The 23,490-nt window shown below is 35.8% G+C and overlaps 1 protein-coding gene across 8 annotated transcripts in view; it reads left to right on the top strand.

Annotated features, from left to right (window-relative positions):
- The window catches only part of ABLIM3 (actin binding LIM protein family member 3), a 168,775-nt gene that overhangs the window by 70,472 nt on the left and 74,813 nt on the right, over positions 1-23,490 (top strand). For all 8 annotated transcript variants that reach the window (XM_074292126.1, XM_074292127.1, XM_074292128.1 and 5 more), the window contains exons 3-4: positions 6,558-6,741; positions 19,404-19,516. In XM_074292126.1, the coding sequence (XP_074148227.1) occupies positions 6,558-6,741; positions 19,404-19,516 (297 nt within the window). The remainder of the gene's footprint in view (positions 1-6,557; positions 6,742-19,403; positions 19,517-23,490) is intronic.

The raw sequence follows: 23,490 nt of genomic DNA, 5'->3' as shown, positions 1-23,490 counted from the left end.
ATCAAAGGCCCTATGTTAGGTCTCTTAATATTTTGGCCTTACCAGTGACACTCAGATTTTCTTTAATTTTTTTTTTTAATTTAAGACTAAATACAAAATAAAGGAAAAAAAAAGACAGAAAAAAGAAAACAAAAAACATTGTCACATGCTCAGCAGAATATCAGGGAGGATTCAAAATATGTAACAATAACTTTTCATTTCAAGAAAGCATGTATAATAATAGAAGACATTATATTCATGATTGTCCATCGTTACTTTCTTGTAGGTTTTTGTTCTCAGCTGTGTACTTTTTACTTTATTCTTTTTTTCCACTTTCTTTTCCCTCACCTTCCCCAAATAGGGCAGGTTTATATATATTTATATATGCTTTATACATTATGTATGTGTATATATATATATTTGTACCCACACCCACACTCACACCTACAAAGATACATATATCTATCTCTATATATACATATATACACCCACATGCATAATACACACATATACATATATGTTTATACACATATGCATTTACAAATATGTAGACATGCATCTAAAACAATATTAATGTGACTGAAAATTCTAATAAATTCTACTACTAACCCTTGTTATTGTTTGTTTATATCTCTTTATTTCCTATCACTGCTAACTCTTCTACTTTAGTTCTACTATTTAATTGCTTTGCTATTATTATCTTCCCCCATCCATGAATTTCTCCACCTTTTCCCTCCCTCTTTATCCCTTTCCCATTAATCTACACTCCTTGTCCCACTGCAACAAATCTAGATACTCTTCTATATTCCATCTTATTCTACTCCCTCCTTATTTCTTTATAGATTTTGGAGAGTGCTATACCCTTCATTAGTGTGTGTGTGTGTGTGTGTGTGTGTGTGTGTGTGTGTGTGTATATGTGTGTGTGTGTGTGTATATATATATATATATATATATTTATATATATATATATGTGTGTGTGTATACACACACATATACATATATATGCATTTCCCCCTATTTTATCTGATTTAACTCCAATGAGAGAAGGTTTTCAGAACTACTAAATTTCTTTCCCCCCATCTAATGCCTCTGTGTTGGTTCTTCCTCTGCACCTCATTAGTATAGCACAATTACTATTTTTACCTTTTCTAGACAATTTTGCTTTTTAGAGTCAGATCATACTCAGTTCTGTCCCAATCTTTTTTTTGAACTGCCAAATTACTAATGTCACTATTAAACATATACTTTAGATGGCCACATATATAACATAAATAATTTGTCCTTTTGAGTATTTGATATCAGTTCTTATATGTTAATTTTTTTATTTTTCAGATTTAGTAGAAATAAAATCCTAAAAACCCATGAGTTCACTGATGTCCATTTTTTTTGTTCAATATTATGCTTAGTTTTGCCAGAAATTATATTTTTGAGCACAGATCGGGTTCTTTTGATTGTCAATATATAACATTCTAGGGCCAGTGATATTTTATTGTGGCTGCTGATAAATCTTGTACAATTCTAATTGTGGCACCAGTATGTTTGAATTTTTTTGGTAAAATTTTCTTTTTGATCTGGGATTTTTAAATTTTAGCAATAATGTTCCAAAATGTTTTCCTCATAAGGTCTCTTTGAGGTGGGGATTGGTGATTTTTTTTTAATTTCTACTTTTCCTCATATTCTATCATTCAAGGACATTTTTCTTTGATTAATTCTTGCATTGTTGTGTCAAAATTCTTTTTTTGGTCATAACTTTCAGGTGACTAAATTATTCTTATGTTTTCTTTTCTTGATTTGTTCTCCAGATCTGTTGTTTTTCTTTTAAGATGTTTCACATTCTCTTCTAATTTTCATTCTTTACATTTTGTTTAATTATTTCTCGGTCTCTTATAGCTTTACTAGCTTCCCCTTTCCCAATTCTAATTTTCAAAGAATTATTTTCTTCTTTAAGACTGTATCTCCTTTTTCTGGTTGATTGACTTCTTTTCATAATTTTATTGTTTTTCTTGGATGGTTTTTATTTATTCATTTGTTTATTTTTAATTTTCCCTCAATCTCTCTCATTGATTTTTAAAATCTTTTTTTGAGTTCTTCTGGGCAGGTAACCACTTAATGTTATTCTTTGGGATATGAGAGCCTTTCTTACTTAATATCTTCCTCTGAAGATGAACTGTGTTCTTTCCTATTCTCATAGACAGTTTCTATTTTGGGGTTATTTCTCCTTTGCTCTCTCTCTTTTTTTAATAAAAACTTACTAGTATAAAAACCTTTAATGGGGAGAGAAGAGAAGAGAGTACTTCTGGTGTCCCTTAAGCTCTCTCCTCTGACCAGGAATGGCAAACCAAAAACTCCATCCTCCTGTAAGTGCCCGCAGGCAGCAGCTTCACATTACCACTGCTCTGCCCTCACTGGGTGTGTTAGTTCCTTCTTGTGCAGGACAGGATCTCAGCAACACAGCTGGGCCTGACATCAGCACAGCCAGAGCGCTCTCTACTTGCTGTTTCTGTGGAGCTAGCCTGAAGGTGTTTACACTTTACCCCTCACACCAGTTAAACCCCTATGCTGGGGTCTTCTCCAAACCCTTCTGGGGCTATTGGTTTTTACTAATTTTTTGCTGCATGACTTGCCCATCTGCCTTTTGGATCTTAATACATCCTTGATGATAACATTTGTGCCTCTTTTCCCAAGAGGGAAATGATGGATAACATGCTGCAGTCTACTTATACCCATTGTGAGTTTTTCCATTGCCCTTGGGTCATTCCAGAACCTTATTTTTCTGTGATTTTGATATCTTATAACTTTAGCCAGAAAGCTTCACTGAAAGAATAGTGTTTTTTAAAAAGATGAGCTTTGCAAGCAAGAAGCTTCATAATACCCTAAATGAAATCTAGCCCAGTCTCTTCCTATTTAATTGCAAGCCAAATTTTTTGTCTGTCTGCAGAGCCTGGTGCAAGACATACAATTCAATGGACTGGCTATCCAACTGCATCCATGTAAATTTCCTGTGTTAAATTTCCTTTGTCCATATCTTCTGAGTGATCACAGGTATCATAGGTACTCTAGGTATTCAGATACTCTCTGGAAATCCAGGAAATTATCAGAAGATTTTCTGAAAGAAGGTTATGATGTTTTATCTCACAGAGATGATATTGTAGGAGATAATAATAATTGCAATGAGAAAACTATCCCACATTTGGGTGAAAAGTTTAGAAAACTATTTTATGGAAAGGTTTTCCTACAATCTTCCCCAGAGGCAAAGTTCCTTCCAATATGAAGACTTTGTTATTTAACAAAATTCTCTCCCTATTCTGAAAATTCATTTTGAATCATAAACATATTTTTGAGTGTCTATTTCAAAATGATAGAGTCCTAGGACAGGTAGGGACCTCAGAGATTTCAAAGTCATGAATCAAGAATTAGGAGGGTGCCTAAGAAGCTATCTAGCTCAACCTTCTTGTTTTGCTGATGAGGAAATTGAATTTCAGAAAGGGTAATGGACCTGCTAACAGCAGTTAGTGTTAGCACCAAGATTAAAATCCAATTTTCCTTACTCCTAATTCAAAACTATTTATACATCATTACATGGCTACCTCTCTAACTAGAAGCAACAGGGGATTGTGAAAGGATACCGGACATGGAAGCAAAATTTCTATGTATAAATCCTGGATTTTCTATTTATTAGCTACATGATTTGAGTAGGTCATTTAACATATTGAAACCTCTATTTCTTCTTCTGAAAAATGTCGATGCTGAATTTTTATACCATCTATCTCAAAGGGTTTTTATGAAGATCAAATGAGGTAACATATGTTAAATTTTTCTAAAAGGCAAGATTCTGCATAAAAGTCAACTTATTTTGGAGGAGAGCATGCTGTAGTAGAAAAGGCCTGATTCAAATCCTGCCTCTGACACTTAGAATTTATGTTACCACCTATAAATTATTTCCACACAATGAACCTGTTTCCTTCTCTGTATAACAGACATAATGATAGTGAAAACTATTTACTTCACCAGACTGCTATGGAGAGAATACTTGGTAAATCTTAAATAACTATATAAATGTTTAGTTCAATTCCCTTCTCTTTACAGAGGAGAAAACTGGGATCAGGATAGAGGATATAACTTTCCCAAGGTCAGATACCAAGTCAGTGGCTGAGCTGGGAAGTTTTGATTGCTTAGTTAGAGCTGCTCCTAATGTGGTCTGTGCAAGCAATGTAGAAGTTTGTTAGCTTTAAAGTGGAAATCTTTCCACCCTCTTTCAGCTTCCATCCCCCTCATCCCTCTCTTCACATTACTAATGAGGGACTAAGTAAGAACTTGGCTTTCCCAGACCCTATTGAAATGTTCTCCTCTTACTCCCACTAGACTTCAGGCTTACCAGTGCTGCCCTTCTCACCCTTTCTACCCAAAGCTCCCTATTTCCGTTCCCTTGGAGGTGATATTGAGGAAAGGACACACCGTTCCAAGTTTTCTTGTTGGCTTCCTGATTTTCCTTGAAGGAAAGGTAGCCCTAGGGGAAAAGGACAAAGGAGAGAAGAAGAGGGGAAAAAACAGAAGCGGCTTCCAGCAGGATTGGAGCCTGTGACCTAATGAATTCCTTAATCATGATGTCAACTGATATGACATCTGCCCCCACAGGAACAATTTGTACTTTAGCCTTTCTCTGAGACCAGGCTCTATTTGGTCTGTTTGTATCAAAGAAAGGATTCTCTCTTTGACACAGTCACCATACACCCTTACATACATACATACATACATATATTGCTACCCACCATCCATCCACACTGCCTCTCTATGGAGTGGGCTTTGAAGACATCAAAGTCTCACTCACACTTGATTAAAGACATATATATGTGTGTATGTGTATGTGTGTGCGTGTGTGTATGTAAGTATAGATATGAAAGGAGGCTTGAAACCAATTTCTTATCTTAGACTTTCAAAATGTCAAAACTGGACAAGGTTTTAGAACCCAGACCATGAAAAACCTTAGAGCCTAGGCTCTCAGAGCTAGAAAAAATTTTGGAGTTCAGAAAGTTAGAAATATGGAAACAAGGTAAATCAACACATGCTAAGTTCACTTTTTTTCTGTTTTTTTTTTTCTCTCATAATTTTTCCCTATTGTTCTGATTAGAACATGGAATGTCATAGTAACCTTCAAAACTTCCTCCATGAAGCTTTCCTGGACCTCCAGCAGATGTGTTTTTTTTTTCCTTTAAACCTCCATAGAAATTTGTAGATACCTTCCTTATGACTGTTATTTCATCTCCTTGTGTTATAGTATTAATAGTTCACATTCATGTTGTACCTCAAAGTATATAACATGTTTCTTTTACAACCATTATGGGTTGTAGATAGTGCAAGTATTTGTTTATAGTTAAGGAAACTGAGACTCAAATGACTGAGTAATATAGCTATTAATTGTGAGAGCTGGAAACAGAACCTAGATTTTCTGACATTTGACCCTTTTCCACAATCTATATTTATGCTATTTATCTCTTCTACTAGACTGAGAACTTCCTATGGGCAAGAATTTCATTATAGATTTTGCAAGGGTGAATGTCAAAAACTATTTTTGCATATATTTTGAAAATAAAAAGCTATTATTTTTAAAATGAATTTACTGCTTCTAGTCATCTAATAAAAATCAACACTTTAAATAAAATTTATTATATATATTTCTGCAAAAATATTTGATGAATTAATGAATGATTCTAATTTCAAGTTAAACATGGTACTGACTTGAAATGTCATGATTTCATGATTTCTAGGTCATGATTTATTTCTCTGTAAAGAAAGCTGGACATAGGTTAATCTCTCAAGGCCCTTCTAATTCTATGATTGTTCTAGTCCTTGAGCTTTGTCTCTAATCTTGTGTGATCTTGGACAAATAACTTCCTTTCTCTAGACCTCTATCTAAAGGTGGCACAGTGGATAGAGTTTTGGACCTGGAGTTAGATCTTAGTGCAAATCCATCCTCAAGTTCTTATTAACGGTGTGACTCTGGGTAAACCACTTATTCCAGTTTGCCTCAGTTTTCTCATCTGTAAAATGAGCTGGAGTAGGAAATGGCAAAAGACTCCAGATTTTTTGCCAAGAAGATCCCAAATGAGGTTACAAGGAATTGGAAATGACTGAACAACAACAACAAAAGACCTCAGTTTCCCAATAATTATACTCATTTTGCTGTTAATGCTTTATAAAATACGGTGTCCACAACCACCCTATGACTTAGGTAGTCCATGTATTATCAATTTCACTTTTAAAGAGAAAATGAAATTCAGAAAAGTTCAATGGTTGTCTAGAGTCAAACAGCTAAGTACCAGAGCTAGGATCCAAACCCAAACCTCCTGACCTATACCCTCCATTCTTTTCCTCCACACTCCTCACTAGTTGGTTTTAAGAACCTTTCAATTAATCCCATGATTTCTGTTACTCTGATATGTGAGTGGCAGATATTGGCATTGACTCTGAATTATCCCTGGGAGGATCCATGAGGATCTCTTGCTGGGCTAATCCTGTCTTTTTCCCCAACCCTGTGTTTTCTGTCTCCCTCTCCCACCCTCTCCCTCCATTCCCCCCAGTGTGTGGCTGTGACCTGGCCCAATCTGGCTTCTTCTTCAAGAACCGTGAGTATATCTGCACCCAAGACTACCAGCAGCTCTATGGCACCCGCTGCCACAGCTGCCGGGACTTCATCACAGGTGAGGTCATCTCCGCCCTGGGCAGGACCTATCACCCCAAGTGTTTCGTGTGCAGCTTGTGTAGGTGAGTAAGCAGGGTAGGGGGTGGACAGGGGATGGGGGAAAACCCGCTGGACTTCATCAATGAAAGAAGCTATTCCCATTTCATAGTTTATTGATTTCATTTCATTTAGCATCTCAAAGCTGGACATCTAGTTCAACTTTCTGCCAGGTACAAGAGCCCTTTCAATTATAGGGATTTATAGCTTTGGTTCAGAGACTTCCAGTGAAAAGGAATCCATTCCATTGTTGGACATCTAATTGTTAGGAAGTTCATTCTTGTACTAGACTGGTCTCTTGCCTTGGAACTTCCTCCACTTTGGCCCTAGTTCAGCTTTCTCAACTCCTATGATATCACTAGCCCTCTCCTGGGTTAGTGATGTGCTTGAGGCATAAAATTAGGAACAATTCGCATAGCCTAAGGGAAAGAATTTTTCTAGTGACAGAAGATCAGGTTTTAATCATAATCTTAGAGAAAAATATGGTAGAATAGAAATTATATTGATCTTAGAATGAGAAAGCCTGAGTTTTGAGCCAGACCTGCAACTTACTAGATCTTGGTCACAAACTAGTTGTGTGACTTCAGACAAGTTACAGAATTGAAGAATCTTAGAATCTGAAGGTTCCTCAGAGGTCATCTAGTCCTATTTAGAGCTGCATAGAAGCCTTCTCTGTAACAACCTCAAATAATGGTTACGTATCCTCTCCTTGAATGGAGTACCTTCTTACTAGTGTCCCATTCCACATTTTTTTCGGATTATTCTAATTATTAGTAATTTCTTTCACATGTTGAGCTTAAATCTGGGGAATGCAGAAAGGCTTCTCACAGAAGGGGAAGTTGGAGCTGAGTGGTAAAACTAGAGAAGCCAAAAGGGAAGGGAGGAAGAGTCTCTAAGAATGGAAGAGATCCAGTGAATAAATTCAGAAGATAGAATTTGTTGCACATGGAATAGACAGAAGGTCAGTATGCACTATGTATAATGTTCTAACACTTGAAAACAGCTGTCATCCCTTTAAGTCTTCTCTTCACCAGGCTATAAGTCCTAGCTTCATCAATTGATCCCTGTAAGACATTGACCTTAGGCTCTTTACCATACTGATTGCCATCCTTTAAGCCCATTCAGATTTGTCATTATCTTTCCTAAAATATAGTGCAGAGAAATGAACACAGTACTCCAAAGTGAATCTGACCAAGGCAGTCAGACTACCACATTACTCTATTAATTTAATATAAGAAAAATGATGATTAACAGGGTTTTTTTGGTTGCCATGTCACCCTGTTGACTCAATTGAGCTTCTAGGTCACTAAAACCTCTCGCTCATTTTACCCAGTAACTGTTTTCTAGCTCTGCCTCCCCCAATACTGTACTTGTGCAATAGCTTTTCTGAAGCCAAATATCGTGTTTAGCCCTGTTAAATTCTGTCTTATTGAATTTTGCCAGGCATTCAAGCCTTGACCTCTCTTGGCCCCAATTTTCTCCTCAGTAAAATGAGCAAGTTGAACTGGATGATTCCTATGGCCCCTTCCAACTCTGCCATTCAGTGATTCTGTAAATAGGAGCCTGGGCTGGGAAAAGCCAGAGCATCCAGGGCAGCCAAATCAAAGGGGCCAGTGAGGAGGTAGAGAAGGAGCTCAGAGCTCTGGGTAAAGCAGCCCTGAAGTGTGGGAAAACACAAAACACAGGAGAAAAATGACACTAGCAAGGTGAAGATTTGTCTTGGGTAATCTCCCTTCCAAGAGGGCATTTTTTTATATGGTGGAAGACCACTGGCTATCCATCAGCCAATCAGCAAACATTTAGGAAGCACATATTATATACCTCCCATACACTATACTAGGTGCTAAGGATAAAAATACAAAAAATGAGACAGTTTTTTTCCATCCTACTAAGGGAAAATAATATATTCATGAATACATAAATATACATTATATATATATATATAATATAAAAAATATCAAGAGAAGGATACTAACATCTGGAAATCAGGAATGGTCTTTTAAAGGAGGTTGTAACTAGGCTGAGCTTTCAAGGGAGTTAGGGTTCCAAGACATGAATATGAAGAGAGAGGAGACCTTCCAGCCCATGATAAAACTCAGAAGTGAGAGAAAAAAAGCCAAAGTTATATGCAAAGAAATTATGTGCAAGGAATAATAAGCAAGGTTAGTTTGGTCAAAGAATACATGAGAGGAATAATTTAGTTTGGAAAGATATGTTGGAACAAGATGGTGAAAAACTATCATTGACAAACAGAAGAATGAGGGTTTTAATGTGAAGTCAATGGGGAGTTATTGAAGTTTCTGGAGATTCAATGGTGTGGTCAGATCTGTGTTTTAGGAAGATTAATTTGACAGCTGGTAGAGGGCAGATGGAAGAGAAGGACTGCACACAGAGAGAACAACTGAAGTAATTTAGAAAAGAAGTGAAGAGAGAGGGTCTGGATCAGTGTGGTTATGGTGTGAGTAGAGAAAAAAAAGGAAAGATTTAAGATATAATGAGAAGATTTGGCAGCTGATCAAAGGGAGCTATGAGTAAAAGTGCAGAGGCAAGGACAATTGTTAGACCATGAACCTGAGGGATTTTTTGAGTAGGATTAGGGAAATGAAAAAGAGGAATAGAGTTGGAAACTAGACAGAGCTTTTTTGAACAGGTTAAGTTGGAGTTGCCTAGGAGACATCCAGAAGATCTTATCTCAGGCATTTGGGGATGCAAGATTGGCGCTCAGAAGATAAAACAGGGTTGGATATGAAGATCTGGGAGATAATCTGTCATGGGAACAGAAGAGATTTTCAAGAGATAATAGAGTTTAGGGAGAAAAGAAGTGAGGGCTGGGGCAGAGCCATGAAGTACACCCATGCCTACGGATAGGATATGGATTTGGGACCTGCAAAGGAGTTGAAGAAAAATTGTTCTTACAGTTTGGAAGATGTGTGTGTGTGTGTGTGTGTGTGTGTGTGTGTGTGTGTGTGTGTGTGTGTGTGTAATATATCATATATATTATATATACACATATATAATATATGTATGTAGTAAAATATGAAAACCATGGTAGGAAAAAGTATCTTCAGTAGCTATAGCTTTTCCTTATTCAGCTCTGCTAATAATGATTATAGGGAAATCACACATATCTTCTTTCTTTGAACCCAGCTGCTTTTTTCCCATGTAAAGTCAGAAATTCAACCTGACAGAAAGGAAACAGGTGACCTATAGGGGCCTCAGTTGAACAGACAAAAGCCAGTACTTCCAAGGCAACTCAGCCTGACCTTTAGCTGTATCTTTGATTATAAAACTAGTTAATTGATGCTCAGATGACTCCAGCCTGATCTGTAGTCATTGTTCTGAGATTTTCAGGTAATGTTTGTCTATCTGCCCATGGTGCTACTCCTTCCATATTTAATGATAACCAGAGCCCTGGGACACTGACAGTGGGGCTGCAAGCATGTAGCAGTTTCTGACATAAATGAGCCTTCAAGTGAAGGGAAGAGCCAAGGAAGTGATTTGAGACCCTTCTTTTGCCAAAATAATCTACTCCCTAGTGGCTAACCTTGGTGATGAGTCTCATTACATTTAGCCTCCTTAGGTGGTTGTGAGATTCAAATGAGATAATCTATGTAAAATGCTTGGGTAACAAAATGATGTAAAAATGTCACTCATCATCACCAGAGCATTATATCAGCTATTCTTACTGCCACCATTATTATAATTATCCATCAGTAAGCATTTTTTAAGCATCTACTATTTGCCACGCACTTTGCTATGTGCTAGGATTACAAAGGCAACAATCCTGAAATGGTCCTCTGCCCTAAAGGGGCTTATATAATAGCTGGGGAGACAATACACACACACACACACACACACACACACACACACACACACACACACACACACACACACACCCCACATATATATATAATATAAATGGGGGAGGAGAAAGCCCTGGCAACTTGAAGGAGAGTCAAAGTAGATCTTATAAAGGTTATATTTTTGTTGAAGTAAATTAGGAGTTCATTGAGGTGAGGAATAAGTACATTCTAAGCACAGGGGACAATCTGTGATTATTATTATTATTTTTGTTTAAGGTATGGCGAAAAGACAGTAAGTGGGGGCAATGCAGATGAATTATGCTTTGTAGAATTTGAAAAAAAAAGAGGAGAGAAATTGGACAATATTTTAAAGAGACCAGAAGCTATCAGAAAGATTTTTTAAGAATGTGGGAGACTTTCATACCTTCTGGTGAAGACAGAAGGAACTGGGATTGAGAGCTCTTCTAAAGAGGTTGACTTTAGTGAGGAGAAGGGCTATCTCATCTTCAGAGACTAGAGTAAAAGAGGGAAGAGAAAGGGATGATGTTAAGAAATTTTGAGATGAAAAAAAGGGGAGGAGAGAGTACATACAGTGCATGACCTCTACTTTACTAGTAAAATAAGCAGCCAGGTGATGAGGGAGATATAGCATTGAGTCTGGAGTTAAGAAGACCTCAGAAACCAAATGTGTAACGTTGGGCATTTAACTTCTGTTCTCAATTTCCTCAACAATAAAATGGAGATACTAAAAGCACCTATTCCCCATAGTTGTAAGGATCAAATGAAATAATATAAAGCACTAAGCACAGTGCCCTAGTACATAGTAGGCACTTAATAAATGCTTGTTTCCTTCATAATAATGTACAAAAAAGATTAGTTATCAATTAATAAGGTGGGGAGGGGGAGTTTAGGAAATCTGAGAAGAAAACATCTGGAAGATTCTCACTGGGGAGTAGGTTAGAGAAGCAATTTGGGAAAAATTAAAAAATCACCTTACTTAAATAGGTGCTGAATTGAGGAGAGATAGCATATGGTGGGGAGAGATAAACTCAGCTGTCTCAGTTTTTTTTTAAATTTTATTAATTATATAATAGCTGGGGAGACAATACACACACACACACACACACACACACACACACACACACACACACACACCCCACAATTTTATTTAATTTTATTCAGTAATACCTGAGAAGGAGCAGAGCAGGTAGATGGTGAGAGTAGTCCAAGGTAAAAGTCTGACAATTCATGAATGGTAATAGGACAAAGAGGAAAGTAATAATTAATAATACTAATAATGAATACTAACAATAACATTTCCATAATACATTAAGATCCATGAAGCATTTTACACATATTATCTCATTTTATCCCCACAACAACCCTAGGAGGTAAGTGCTATTATTATCCCCATTTTCCAGATGGGGAAACTGAGGGTCAGAAAAGTTAAGTGATTTACTTAGGGTCACATAGCTAGTAAATATTTGAAACTAGATTTGAACTCGTTTATTGCTGACCCCATGTCCAATGCTCCATCTACCTCAACACCTAGCTGCCTCAGAATTTCACACTAGATTTTAGTATGGAGTTGATACACGGTTAGAGGGAAGAAGGTAGGAAGTCATAGCACTACAGAGATTGAGGGAAAAGCCTAAGGAAAAAAGATTGGAGGAGGGTCCTTGGAAAAAATTCAAAGGGTCTCTCCTTGGGAGTATCTCCTCAGCTTCTCCCCCTTGGTGAGACTTTCTTGAGCTTCCATGACCTTTGAGAAAGCAGGGCCACTTCCTCACTCTGAAGAGACACTGAGGATGTTTTTTTGGACATTATAGTCCTTTGGAGCCCATTAATCATTGTGTTGATGACTGTTCCTAATTGTCATAAAGGGAGAGTTTAATAGAGGAGATGGGACATACACAAGGGAAAGAGAAATAACAGCAAAAGACATAAATCACAGTTCACAACAGCATTAGGAGAGCTGTCACAGGCCAGGATGTGATTAATTGCAAGCGGGTGGCTCAGAGCATTAGGGATTTGGTTGTTGGAAGAGAGAGTTCACAGAAGAGAGCCATTGCTTTTGAAATTATCCACAACCCAGTGTAGTGGAAAGAACCATTTGGTCCTAGCAGTCCTGAGTTTCAAGCTTCCGCTTAAAACCATGCGACTGCAGGAAAGGGGGATGTCAGTTCTAGTTCTTCCTTGGGTCTTAATTCCTACATTCATAACATAGGGACAGTGAACTCTTTACAAAGCACCTCATGGGATTGTAATGAAGCTTTAATGGCTCTAAAGTACACTACCAGCCTTAAAGTACAACATAAATGTCAGCTATTAATTTTATTGCTACAATGGAGGTTAATAGTAGAAAGCCTCATGGAAGTGAGTTGGGATTTGAAGACTTATTAGGACTTTCTGAGGCAGACACTGTCAAATGAAGTATTTGGGCTGGATTTGAACTCAGATCTTTGTGACTCCAGATCTAATATTCTATCCATTGTGCCATCTAATCTGACAGTTTATAGAAAAGTTGAAGGAGGGCTGAAATGGGTTATAAGATCAGGGAGAAAATAATTCTCATTAATAGAGCATTATCTGTAATAAATAGTATAATATTATATATAATAAATAATAAAACATTATCTTCTCAACAGTCCTGTAAGGTGGTAGGCAGTATAAGGATTATCTATCCCATTTTATAAATGTGAAAAGTGAAGTCTTGAGAAGTTGCATAACCTAAGTAGAACTCATCTGAGGCAGACCTAAAAGTTTTGACATATTCTTTTTATTGGAGGAGGAAGCGCAGCAATTGAGATTAAGTGACTTGCTCAAGGTCACACACCTGACAAGTATGTGAGGTTGGGATTTGAATTCAGGTCCTCCTGATTCTAAGGCTGATATTCTATTCACTGTACTACCTTCTTTCCTGGATTCTTATTTTTTTCTATCACTCTGTTTGTACTGAGTTTAATAAGATATGCTATACTCAATCAAATCATGGCCAGTCCATATTCTGTCAATTCATAGCAAGTTAACCTCACAAGTTTGGGCATCCCCCAGATGGAGAGTCACAGAGCATCATAGGTGCAATAGACTTTAAAATATCTAACATCAAATATTTTGGTTTAATAACCACTGGAAAAAATGTACAGGAGAACTCTGCCTTCTTTACATTTTTTCCAACTTTCCCCTTAAATTTAGACCATCAACAATACAATAAATTAAGCCCTTATGGGTAGCATTAGGCATTTCTGCAGTGTAGATACTCAAAATGAAAATTAAATAGTTGGCTCTCTTTGATGAAAGCGGAATTGAGCTGCCTCCAGCACAAATGAGCTTAGAATCTTCCTTAAAGATAATCTACCAAAGCAGCCTGATAAGTGGAAATATCACTGGCCTAGGCATTTGGAAACCTGGTTCTGCATTGCAGCTCAACTCTCTAATTTTTGGTGTAACTTATAAGTCTAGTATCTTTAAAAAAATTAGTTTTTATTATAAACTTAGTACACAAATAAAGCAACTGGATAGCATACTGGATAGAATGCCAGGCCTGGAGTCAGGATGACTCAACTTCCTAAGTTCAATGTGGTCTCAGAAACTTCCTAACTGTGTGACCCAAGGTAATGAGGAAAAGGAAAGGGGGAACCCCATTTCTCGGCGCATAGATAGTAAAATAATCCCATGAGGCATATTGTCCCCTGTAAGATGAATTTACAGGCCTGAAAACCTAGATTGATAAATAAAAGGTTTATTGTAGGAATTTGGAAGTAAAGTTAGAAAGGCGCCAGGGCCAAAGGTGGCCACTGGGCGGGCAGGAACCCTTACATGGCTGGAAGGATACCATATGTTGGCTGGGAGGGCTCCTGAAAAGAGGGTGTTCTGGCCCACCTCTTTTATACCCAAAAGATGATGGGCGGTACTCCTAAGTTCTTGGTGGGCTTTTCAGTTAGCTCAGATCAGGTGAGGGCTGGGGGAAGCTGAGCTGATAGTGGGGTTGGGCCCAGATATTCAAAGGGTGCCTTTGACCAGGATTTGTGAATCAAGGTCAGCCATGGGCAGTCAGAGAGGAATCTTAAAGGGACCCCAACCCCCATCAAGGGCAAGTCACTTAAAATCTGTCTCAATTAGATTCCTCATCTGTAAAATGAGGTGGAGAAGGAAATGGCAAACCACTCCATTAACTTTGCCAAGAAAACTCCAAATGGGATCAGAAAGCTTTGGACACAATTAAAATGGCTGATCAATAACAACATCAGAAAGAATAACCCATCCATGAATCAATAAATAAGTCATAAAGAGTTGATGGAGGTACATAGGAGTTAAATGACATGCTATGGCTACATAAATAGTAAGGATGAGAAGAAACAGATTTAGAACTCTTGACTTCAGACCTAGCATCTGTGCATCCATAGTGGCCACAGTGCCTGAGGTATAAACTGAGTAGCTATCAATTATTTGTCAATTAGATCTCACAGTAGGATAGTAAGAACTTAAAGGAACAAGCAAATGTAAACTTTCTACTTGTAGTTTGTTTAGAAAAATTAAAATATACATTAGTGTTAATAAGACACAAAAATCATTTCTTTTTTTTTTTTGGTTTGTTTACTGAACTTTATTTCTTGGTGTATTTTTTTCCAGATTGTGTTGCTATTATATAATTGTAATCAGTAAATATAGTTATTCCTGATCTCTATATTCTATATTACTAGATGTGATTTTCTGTATTAAACTTTTTTCTTCATAGTTGTTGCTTCTTAAGGTAGGATGATATTCCATTATCCTCATATGCCATCATCTTTTCAGCAATTTCTCAGTCCTTTGGTATATTAATTGTTTCCAGTGTTTTGCTATTATGAATGATGTTGCCAGAGTATTTTTGTATGGAGAGGTGTTTGTTTGTTTGTTTTCTTGTCAATAGTCTTGGCAAACAATCCTAAGAGAGAGGATTACTAGATCAAAAGGTATGGAGTTTTAAAAATTCTAGTTATATAATAATATATTTCTATTTAAAAATTTCACCAGTTCAGTTTCATCAACCATAAACTGATAAGACTATTTTTAGTAGTCCAGCCAACACTAAATTTTATTGCTTTAAACTGTATTTGACAATTTAATAGATGTAAGGTAGCCTTTCCTTTCTCATCATTTTTAAGGTGTTAAATGCTTTGCTTCTTCTTTTAAGTGCTATTATCTCCTTTAAATATTTCTCATATTAAGGAGTAGCTGTTATTTATATAAATTTGTGTAGTTATGTCTAACTTTTATTATCAATATGTTTATAGCTAAATTTTTTCTCATTTTTTTCCTTTTTATTCCCTTTTTGCCTTTTTGTTATGCACAAACTCTCCATTTAGATCTAATCAAACACATTTATTTTGTCTCCTATATATTCTTCTATTTGTTGAATAATCAAAAATTTCCCATCTCTCCATAATTATGACAGATTTATTCTACAACCTAATGGACTTTATTAAATTATATGTTTTGTGAAAAAAAGAATTTTATGTGCAATTATATTATTTCCTTGTATCAATAATATCATTCCTACCTCAAGCTTTAAAATGTATTTACACTAAAGATAATTCCTATGTCTTATTCTATTATTGAATTTTGCAAAACTTCTGTCTCCTTACCCATTCCCTTGTTGGAAATGGGAAATCACTCTGGATTTTCTCCACTTTGTTCTCTTTATTGTTTGTTGTTGTTGTTGTTGTTGTTGTTGTTGTTGTTGTTGTTGTTCAGTCCCTGTTAGTTGTGCTCAAATCCTCATGACCTCATTTGGAATGTTCTGGGCAAAGTTATTGGAGTGGTTTGTCATTTCCTTCTTCAGCTCATTTTATAGGTGAGGAAACTGAGGCAAGCAATGTTAAGTGACTAGTCTAGGATCACACAGCTAGTAAATGTCTGAAGCCAGAGTTAAACACAGATCTTCAAACTTCAAGCCAGATGCTCTAGTCTTTGTGCCACCTAACTGCCCAGTCTCTCATTTTACTTTTCTCTTTTATTTCAGTCTTTATCTGTAGCACCCAAGACTAGTATATTTCTCTCTTTTCCTCTCTCCTTTGTCCTCTCACAAATTTGTTTGTATAATTAAGTTGTTAATCAAAGTCAAGCTTTTGTTCTTGTGTTATCTCTCTTTAGTAGTTAGACTAGTTAATCACAATTGTAATGAGCCCATTGATTTTCCTACTTATCTATGGCTCTGTGCTATTTTTCTTTTTTCCTTTTTTTGGTTATACATATTAAAACCTGCTTTAAGGTCAGTTCTCCCCTCCCCAAATTGTTCAAACTCTAGCGATTTTTAATTGATCATCTTTTGTCTTCAAAGAGATGATTTGCCTTTTCAATGGAGGCTCTATTTTTGGTATCATAGTCTATTTTCTTCAGCTATTTTTCATGTTATAGAAAAATCCTGAATTTTTAAACAGGTTTTAAAGCTTTTGATAACTTTCTTCTTGGCTGCTTGTCAAATCATCTCTTTATTATTTCAGCTTGATAATGATTTGTTTACTTTGGTTTTCCCCTTGATTGATATTTTGTAATTTTTATTGTCTATTACTTTTCTCGATATTATTCCTATTTCTTTTTTGTACAATTTACCAAAGTGATTAATTTCATTTCTTTAAGAAAACCTCTTTTTCCCCTTTTTATTCTATCCTCTTGATGCATTATTTTGATATGTTTTTTTCAGTTCTATACTTTCATGGCATGTTTTCTGCCTTTACTGACGTTCCTGCCATTCTGTTCTCTAGTGAAATTATTTTATTTTTATTTTCTATTTGCTTACATTTTCATTTATATTTCTAAAATGTTACATTTCATTTTCAAATTACCCAGAAATTTCTTATTCGTATTCATTCTTCCTTTAGCTAGTGAGTACCTTAAGAAAATCTAGTTTTGGATCTGGTGTTGATTTTGGTATTGTTAGAATTTTTTTTCTTCTGACATTTTTTTTGTTTCTTTTAAGCCATTATATTTGTCACTGTATTAGAATGTTTATTACATTGAGTATTTTTTTCTAAAGCCAACTGTATTTTGAAGATTTCTATTTCTATTTTTGATGGAGTTACTGAGGAACTAGTTTCTTTTATGGCATCTTATTCCTACATCTTTTCTAAAGTCTCAATGCTTCCAATCTTAAAATACCAGAAATAATAGAGACCTCATAATTAGGCAGGAGTTTCCTCACACTAGAACATGGTTAGCAAGTATCAACATGATGACCTTGAGAGACAGGGAGGGAGCACATTGCCTTTAAGAGATAGCCCATTCCATTTTTTGGATAATTATAATTGTTACCAAATTCTCTTATATTAAGCCAAAATCTTTCTCCTTTTAACTTCTATCCTGTGGGGTTAGAAGAAATTATTTCTAGTCTTTTTCTCCTCTGAAATTCTGTATTTTTAAGGTTCTAGTCTTTCTCAGATCTGTTATTATAGATTCTTTAACTTAATCCAACCTTTTACTTTATAGGTAGAGAAATTGAGACACAGAGACAATAAGTGAATTTGCCCAAGCCATGGGTAATAAAACCAGTCCCAGACTTTTCATTAAGCCATTATTACCACTTCCTCCCATCTCTTAGCCAAAAACATTCTTAATATGTCCATATTTTAAGTACTTCCCCAAACCCTACTCTTTTCTCAGGATCATTATGAGTAGGAATATTCTAATATTCCTGATCATTAGACTCCAGAATATACCTGATATATCCGATGTATATTTATGTGTGTGTATTTGTGCTCTACAGAGGCAAAATGGCAAAGTGGGGAGCAGTGACTCTCTGACTTGGGAGTCAGAAGAAGTGGGTCCAAATCCTGATATACTTGACCATCTATATAAATTTAGAAAAGTAATTTTCCCTCGCCAAATTTCCCTTGTTTAAAACTGTTCAAACAGATAGAGATAATGTAGCAAGATAATCATAGAAGAGAATGCTGAACAGGGCTGGGAACTGAGCTCTTCCCTTCTGAGTTTTCTTTCAAATTGTACATACTGTGATTGTAACAGTATCAGCTTGGAAAAAATTCTTCTCTTCCCCTGATTAGCTTCACATAAAACTATTTCTTGTCTTTTAGCCTCAGTTTCTTCATCTACAAAATGGGGATAGTTATGTTTGCCTTACTTTCCTTATAAGATTTTATAAGATTAAGATGAGATAATGTAAACTGACTACTTTAAAGCATTATATGACTATGTTATTGTTGTCATGTTATATCATTGCATAAATGTTATCATTAAATTTAAATATTATATAAATATGTTATCATTTCAAGAAAATTCTCTGTTTTTGAAGTCCAGAGGTCCTGGGATATGAATGTTATCATTGAAATGTTACATTATTATATAAACATGTTATTATAATATGAAGAAAAAGCTCTGATTCCAAAATCCAGAGGTCCTGAAATACAAATGTTATCATCAACATTTTATAGTATTATATAAATATTTTATCATTAATATAAATATAAGTATTATTATAGCATGAAAAAAGCTCTGGTTATAGAGTCCATAGGTCCTAGGATATAAAAATGTTATTATTGAAATGTTATATCATTATATAAATGTGTTATCATTGAATATAAATATTATTTAAATGTTTTATCATAGTATGAAGAAAAAGCTCTGATTCTTCAGTCCAGAGATCCTAGGATTGAATCCTAGCTTTGGCATTTATTGTCTATATGCCTTATAGCAAGTCATTTTAACTCTCCTCATCTTTAGTTTTCTCATCTTTAAAATGAGGGGATTAGACTAAATGATCATCAAGGTCCCTTCCAGCTCTATGGCTCATTATTGCTATTATTATTATTATTATTATGGTTCCATGACAGTCAGGCAGAAAACATTTAGCAGACATGTGATGAATTTCTCATTCTTCCCATTTATAGGAAACCTTTCCCCATCGGTGACAAAGTGACATTCAGTGGCAAAGAGTGTGTTTGCCAGACGTGCTCCAATTCCATGATCAGTGCCAAGCCCATTAAGGTTCACGGACCAAGCCGTAAGTATGGATCTCGGTCTGTTCCTTCTCATGCCAAATTCTCTTGTCTCTGGACATTGTCCATTCCTGGCATGCTTGATTGCTATGTTGCACAGCTAGAAAGTGGACATGTCATCTAACTGTTATCAGAGGACCTGCAGTAAAAAAGTTGGAAATTTCTCAGAATTAGATTAGCCAGCTACCTTCTTTGTAACCCAGTTAGGGCAATTGTAAAATGAGGCTAATTTTCTTGTAACCAGGTAACAGATAAAGCTGGAAATACCCATTAGAAACTTGAAAATCAAAGGATTTTACTCTGCAGCCTGATGTGTGCTTATAGACAATGTACCTTATTAGAGCATTTGGACTATGTGCTTGCTCTCCCAACCTCACAGCAGGGAAAATAACTACTGATTACTGAACAAATTAAGACCATCATACTTTGAAAATCTGGGACAAAATTATGCAGTTATTCTGATACTAATTAAAACCACTCAACCTGGAAAATTATTTCTCATTTTTTAAAACTATAGTTTAAACAAAATCATAATGATAATGGTAGGTGGATTGATTAGTCAATCACTAAACATTAAAGTGTCTACCTACTATATGCCAGGCAATGCACTTAGTATTGAGAATATAATACCTGCTTTCAAGGAGCTCACAGTCAAATGGGGGAAGCAACACTACACAATTATGTACAAACGATATACAGAATAAATTGGAGAAATTCCACAGAAGGAAGGCACTAGAATGAAGGGGGGTCAGGGGAATCATCTTTGAAAGAAGTGTTTAATGGTAATCAAAGGGCTCTTCCTAAGTAATATTCTATTCAAACTTATTTTATTTTACATAATTTTATAAATTAAATGGCTAATTAATAAAATTGTTAATGATACAATGTTAGAGAAAATATCCAAAAGATTTTGACAGATTGGAACAAGGACCCAAAACTAATATAATGAAATATAATGAGAACAAAATAAAATCCTGCATATGAATTCAAGAAGTACAGAATGAAGCAAACATGACCAGATAAACTATCACAATTTATCTGAAAAAGACTCGGGGTTTTTAAAGAACAATATTCTCAATGTCCATAAATATTGTGATCCAACAACCTGTAAAAATTAATATGGTCTTAAGGTGCTTTAATAGAAGCAGAATAACCAATTAATTAAAAATTCTATTATCAATTAATTCTAATAATTACATATCATAATCATATTAATTAAAACAATAAATAGAATAAAGTTATTCAAAATAAGGAAAATGACACCCCAATTATCTGTCCTATGCCTTGGTTCAGGTCACATTTGCCAGATTATATTGGCACATTTTAGGAAACATTTTCATAGACTGAAGAACAGATAAAACAGGACAACTGGGACTGTGTTGCATATGTGAAACAAAATAAAGAGTTGGTTTAAGAAGACATGGATGCTTTTTTTGTCTCCCTGAGAATTGGGAGACCTTTGTTCTAAACCTGAGTCTTGTGCTGACTAGCATGATGATGGTAATTACCTACCCCCATTACTTTTTTACTCTGGGCCTTAATTTCTAAACTGATCAAATGAAGGATTCAAGCTTGATAATCTTAAAGATCTCCTCCAGCTTTGTCATTCTGAGATCCTTGACACAATTATAATTTGTTGACATTGTAGAAAATCCACGATAAATAGAATCTCAACCCTGTAATCCTTTGTCATGATCCAATCTCCACTGGAGTTTTAGGGATGAGGAAATCACTACTTTTTGAAGCACTCCCTTTTCTACTTTTAAATTAAAATTAAGCAAATAGCTTTTAAGTACACACTACTTGCAAGGCACCATACAACAGGTTACAAAGACAAAAATGAAATGTTCCTGCCTTCAGAGAGCTTACAATCTAAGGTTTATAATTTAAACTGACCAGGAAACATAATTATTAGAGAAGGGAGAAAGCCTTAAAAATTAGAGAATCCAAAGATTCCAAATGAAGATAGCAGCTGAGCTGCTTCTTTAAGTCAAGAATTCAGAGTTGAGGGGGAAGTCTATTCAGTATGTGTAAATATGCATAGAGATGGAGATGAAACACTAAGTTCAGGAAATGTCTAAATTGTCCAATTTTGCCGGTTCATAGAATTTATAGAGAGCTGTATCAAATAAGATTAAAAAGGTAGACAGGTGCCAAATTGGAGGTCTTTAAAGCTCAGACAGACATTTGGATTTTTCCCAGAAGCAATGGAGATTTACTGAAAGAAAGTGAGAATTGTATCTTAGAAAAATTATTTCAAAAGCTGTGTTATATAGACCAGGGAATGGAGAGAGAACAAGCAGAGAAATAAATTAGTAGAATATTGTAGTAGTCCTACTAGGAAGTGATGAAAGTCTGAGGTAAGGTGGTGCTATTATCAATGGAGAGAAGGACATGGATGTGAAAGATATTGCAAAGGCAGAGGCCACATGATCTGTCATCTATTTGAATATAGGAGAAGGAGAGGGAAGTATCAAGGATCACAGGTTTTGACTCTGTAACCATTCTTCAGTTGAAGAATGAGGTTGAAATGTTTTTTTTTCATTTTCTCCCATATTCCTGTTGATTTTGTCACTAAACCTATTGATTTTGCCCTTGCAGCATCTTTCAAATATGTGTCCTCTACTTTGACATTGCCACTACTCAGGTGCAGGCTCTTTTCATTGTATGCCTGAATTTTGCATTAGCCACTTGCTGGGTCTACCTTCCCCAGGTTTTTCCTCACTCCAATCTACCCTCCATTCATCCATCAGGGATTTTCCTAGAGCACAATCTAACTATGTTAACCTGCTCCTTTAATCAATAGACTCCAGTGCTTCCCCATCACTATAAGCATCGAATATATTCAAAATCCTTGACAAACTAGCTCTCTTCTATTTTTCCAGTTTTGGAATGTACTCTTTTATTTAGTGATACTAATCTTCAGGCTATTTCACAAACAAGAAGCACTCCTTCACCCTAGTAGTTGGGGAAACTAGCTATTTCCCATGTCTGGAATTTTCTTCCTCTTCATCTTCTACTGGCTTTCCTTTAAATCTTAACTAACTTTCCACTTTCTGCAGGAAGCCTTGCCCAAACCTTCTTAGTTCTAACTTCCCTCTTGATTATTTCTTATTGATCCTGTACAGAACATGTTCATATACATTTGTTACTTGGTGTCTCTCCCTTCATTAAGCTGTGAACTCCTTGAAGGCAGGGGTTGGGTTGTTTTTTTTTTTTTTTTTTTTTTTTTTTTTTTTTGGTATCTCCAACACTTAGCAAAGTGCTTGGCACATTGTCGACACTGAATCTGCTTATTGATTGAATGACTCGCTCATATTCACAACAGAAAAATGACAAGCTCCTTGAGAACAAGGAGCAATTAGGTGGTGCAGTTGTTAGAGTGCCAGCTCTGGAGTCAAGAGGACCTGAGTTGAAATCTGGCCTCAGACTTTTACTAAATGTGTGACGCTAGGCAAGTCACTTAACTCTGTTTGCCTCAGTTTCCTCATCTGTAAAATGATGTGGAGAAGGAAAGTGCAAACCTCTCTAGTATCTTTACCAAGAAAACCCCAAATGAGTCCACAGAGAGTCAGGTGTGATTGAAACAACTCAACAATATACCCTGCAAACAGAAGCTGTCTTTTGCTTTTATTTATACCCTTGTCATTTAGCAAGGTGCCTGGGCTATGTAATAGAAACTTAACAAGTGCTTGTGGATTAATTGACAGTAGTACTCTCAGCAGAAAAAAAAAGTATATTTAAGAGATATAAGTTTAGGGGGAAGTGAGTTCCATTTTGAACTTTCTGAGATTAAACTATTTTTAATCCTTAACACAATTCCTGCAACATTAATCATGTACAATTATCCTTGTTATTTTGTTTAAACTATGGTATAAATGATACGACAGTTGGAGGAAATACAAGACTGGCATTTAGGAGCTAGCTGCTTTGGGAATGGGATTTCTATATTATTGTGCCCAGCCTTTGGAAATGAATG

Source organism: Sminthopsis crassicaudata, chromosome 2 (assembly GCF_048593235.1).
Source record: "Sminthopsis crassicaudata isolate SCR6 chromosome 2, ASM4859323v1, whole genome shotgun sequence".
Classification (NCBI taxonomy): domain Eukaryota; kingdom Metazoa; phylum Chordata; class Mammalia; order Dasyuromorphia; family Dasyuridae; genus Sminthopsis; species Sminthopsis crassicaudata.
This window is presented reverse-complemented; position numbering and strand designations above follow the sequence as displayed.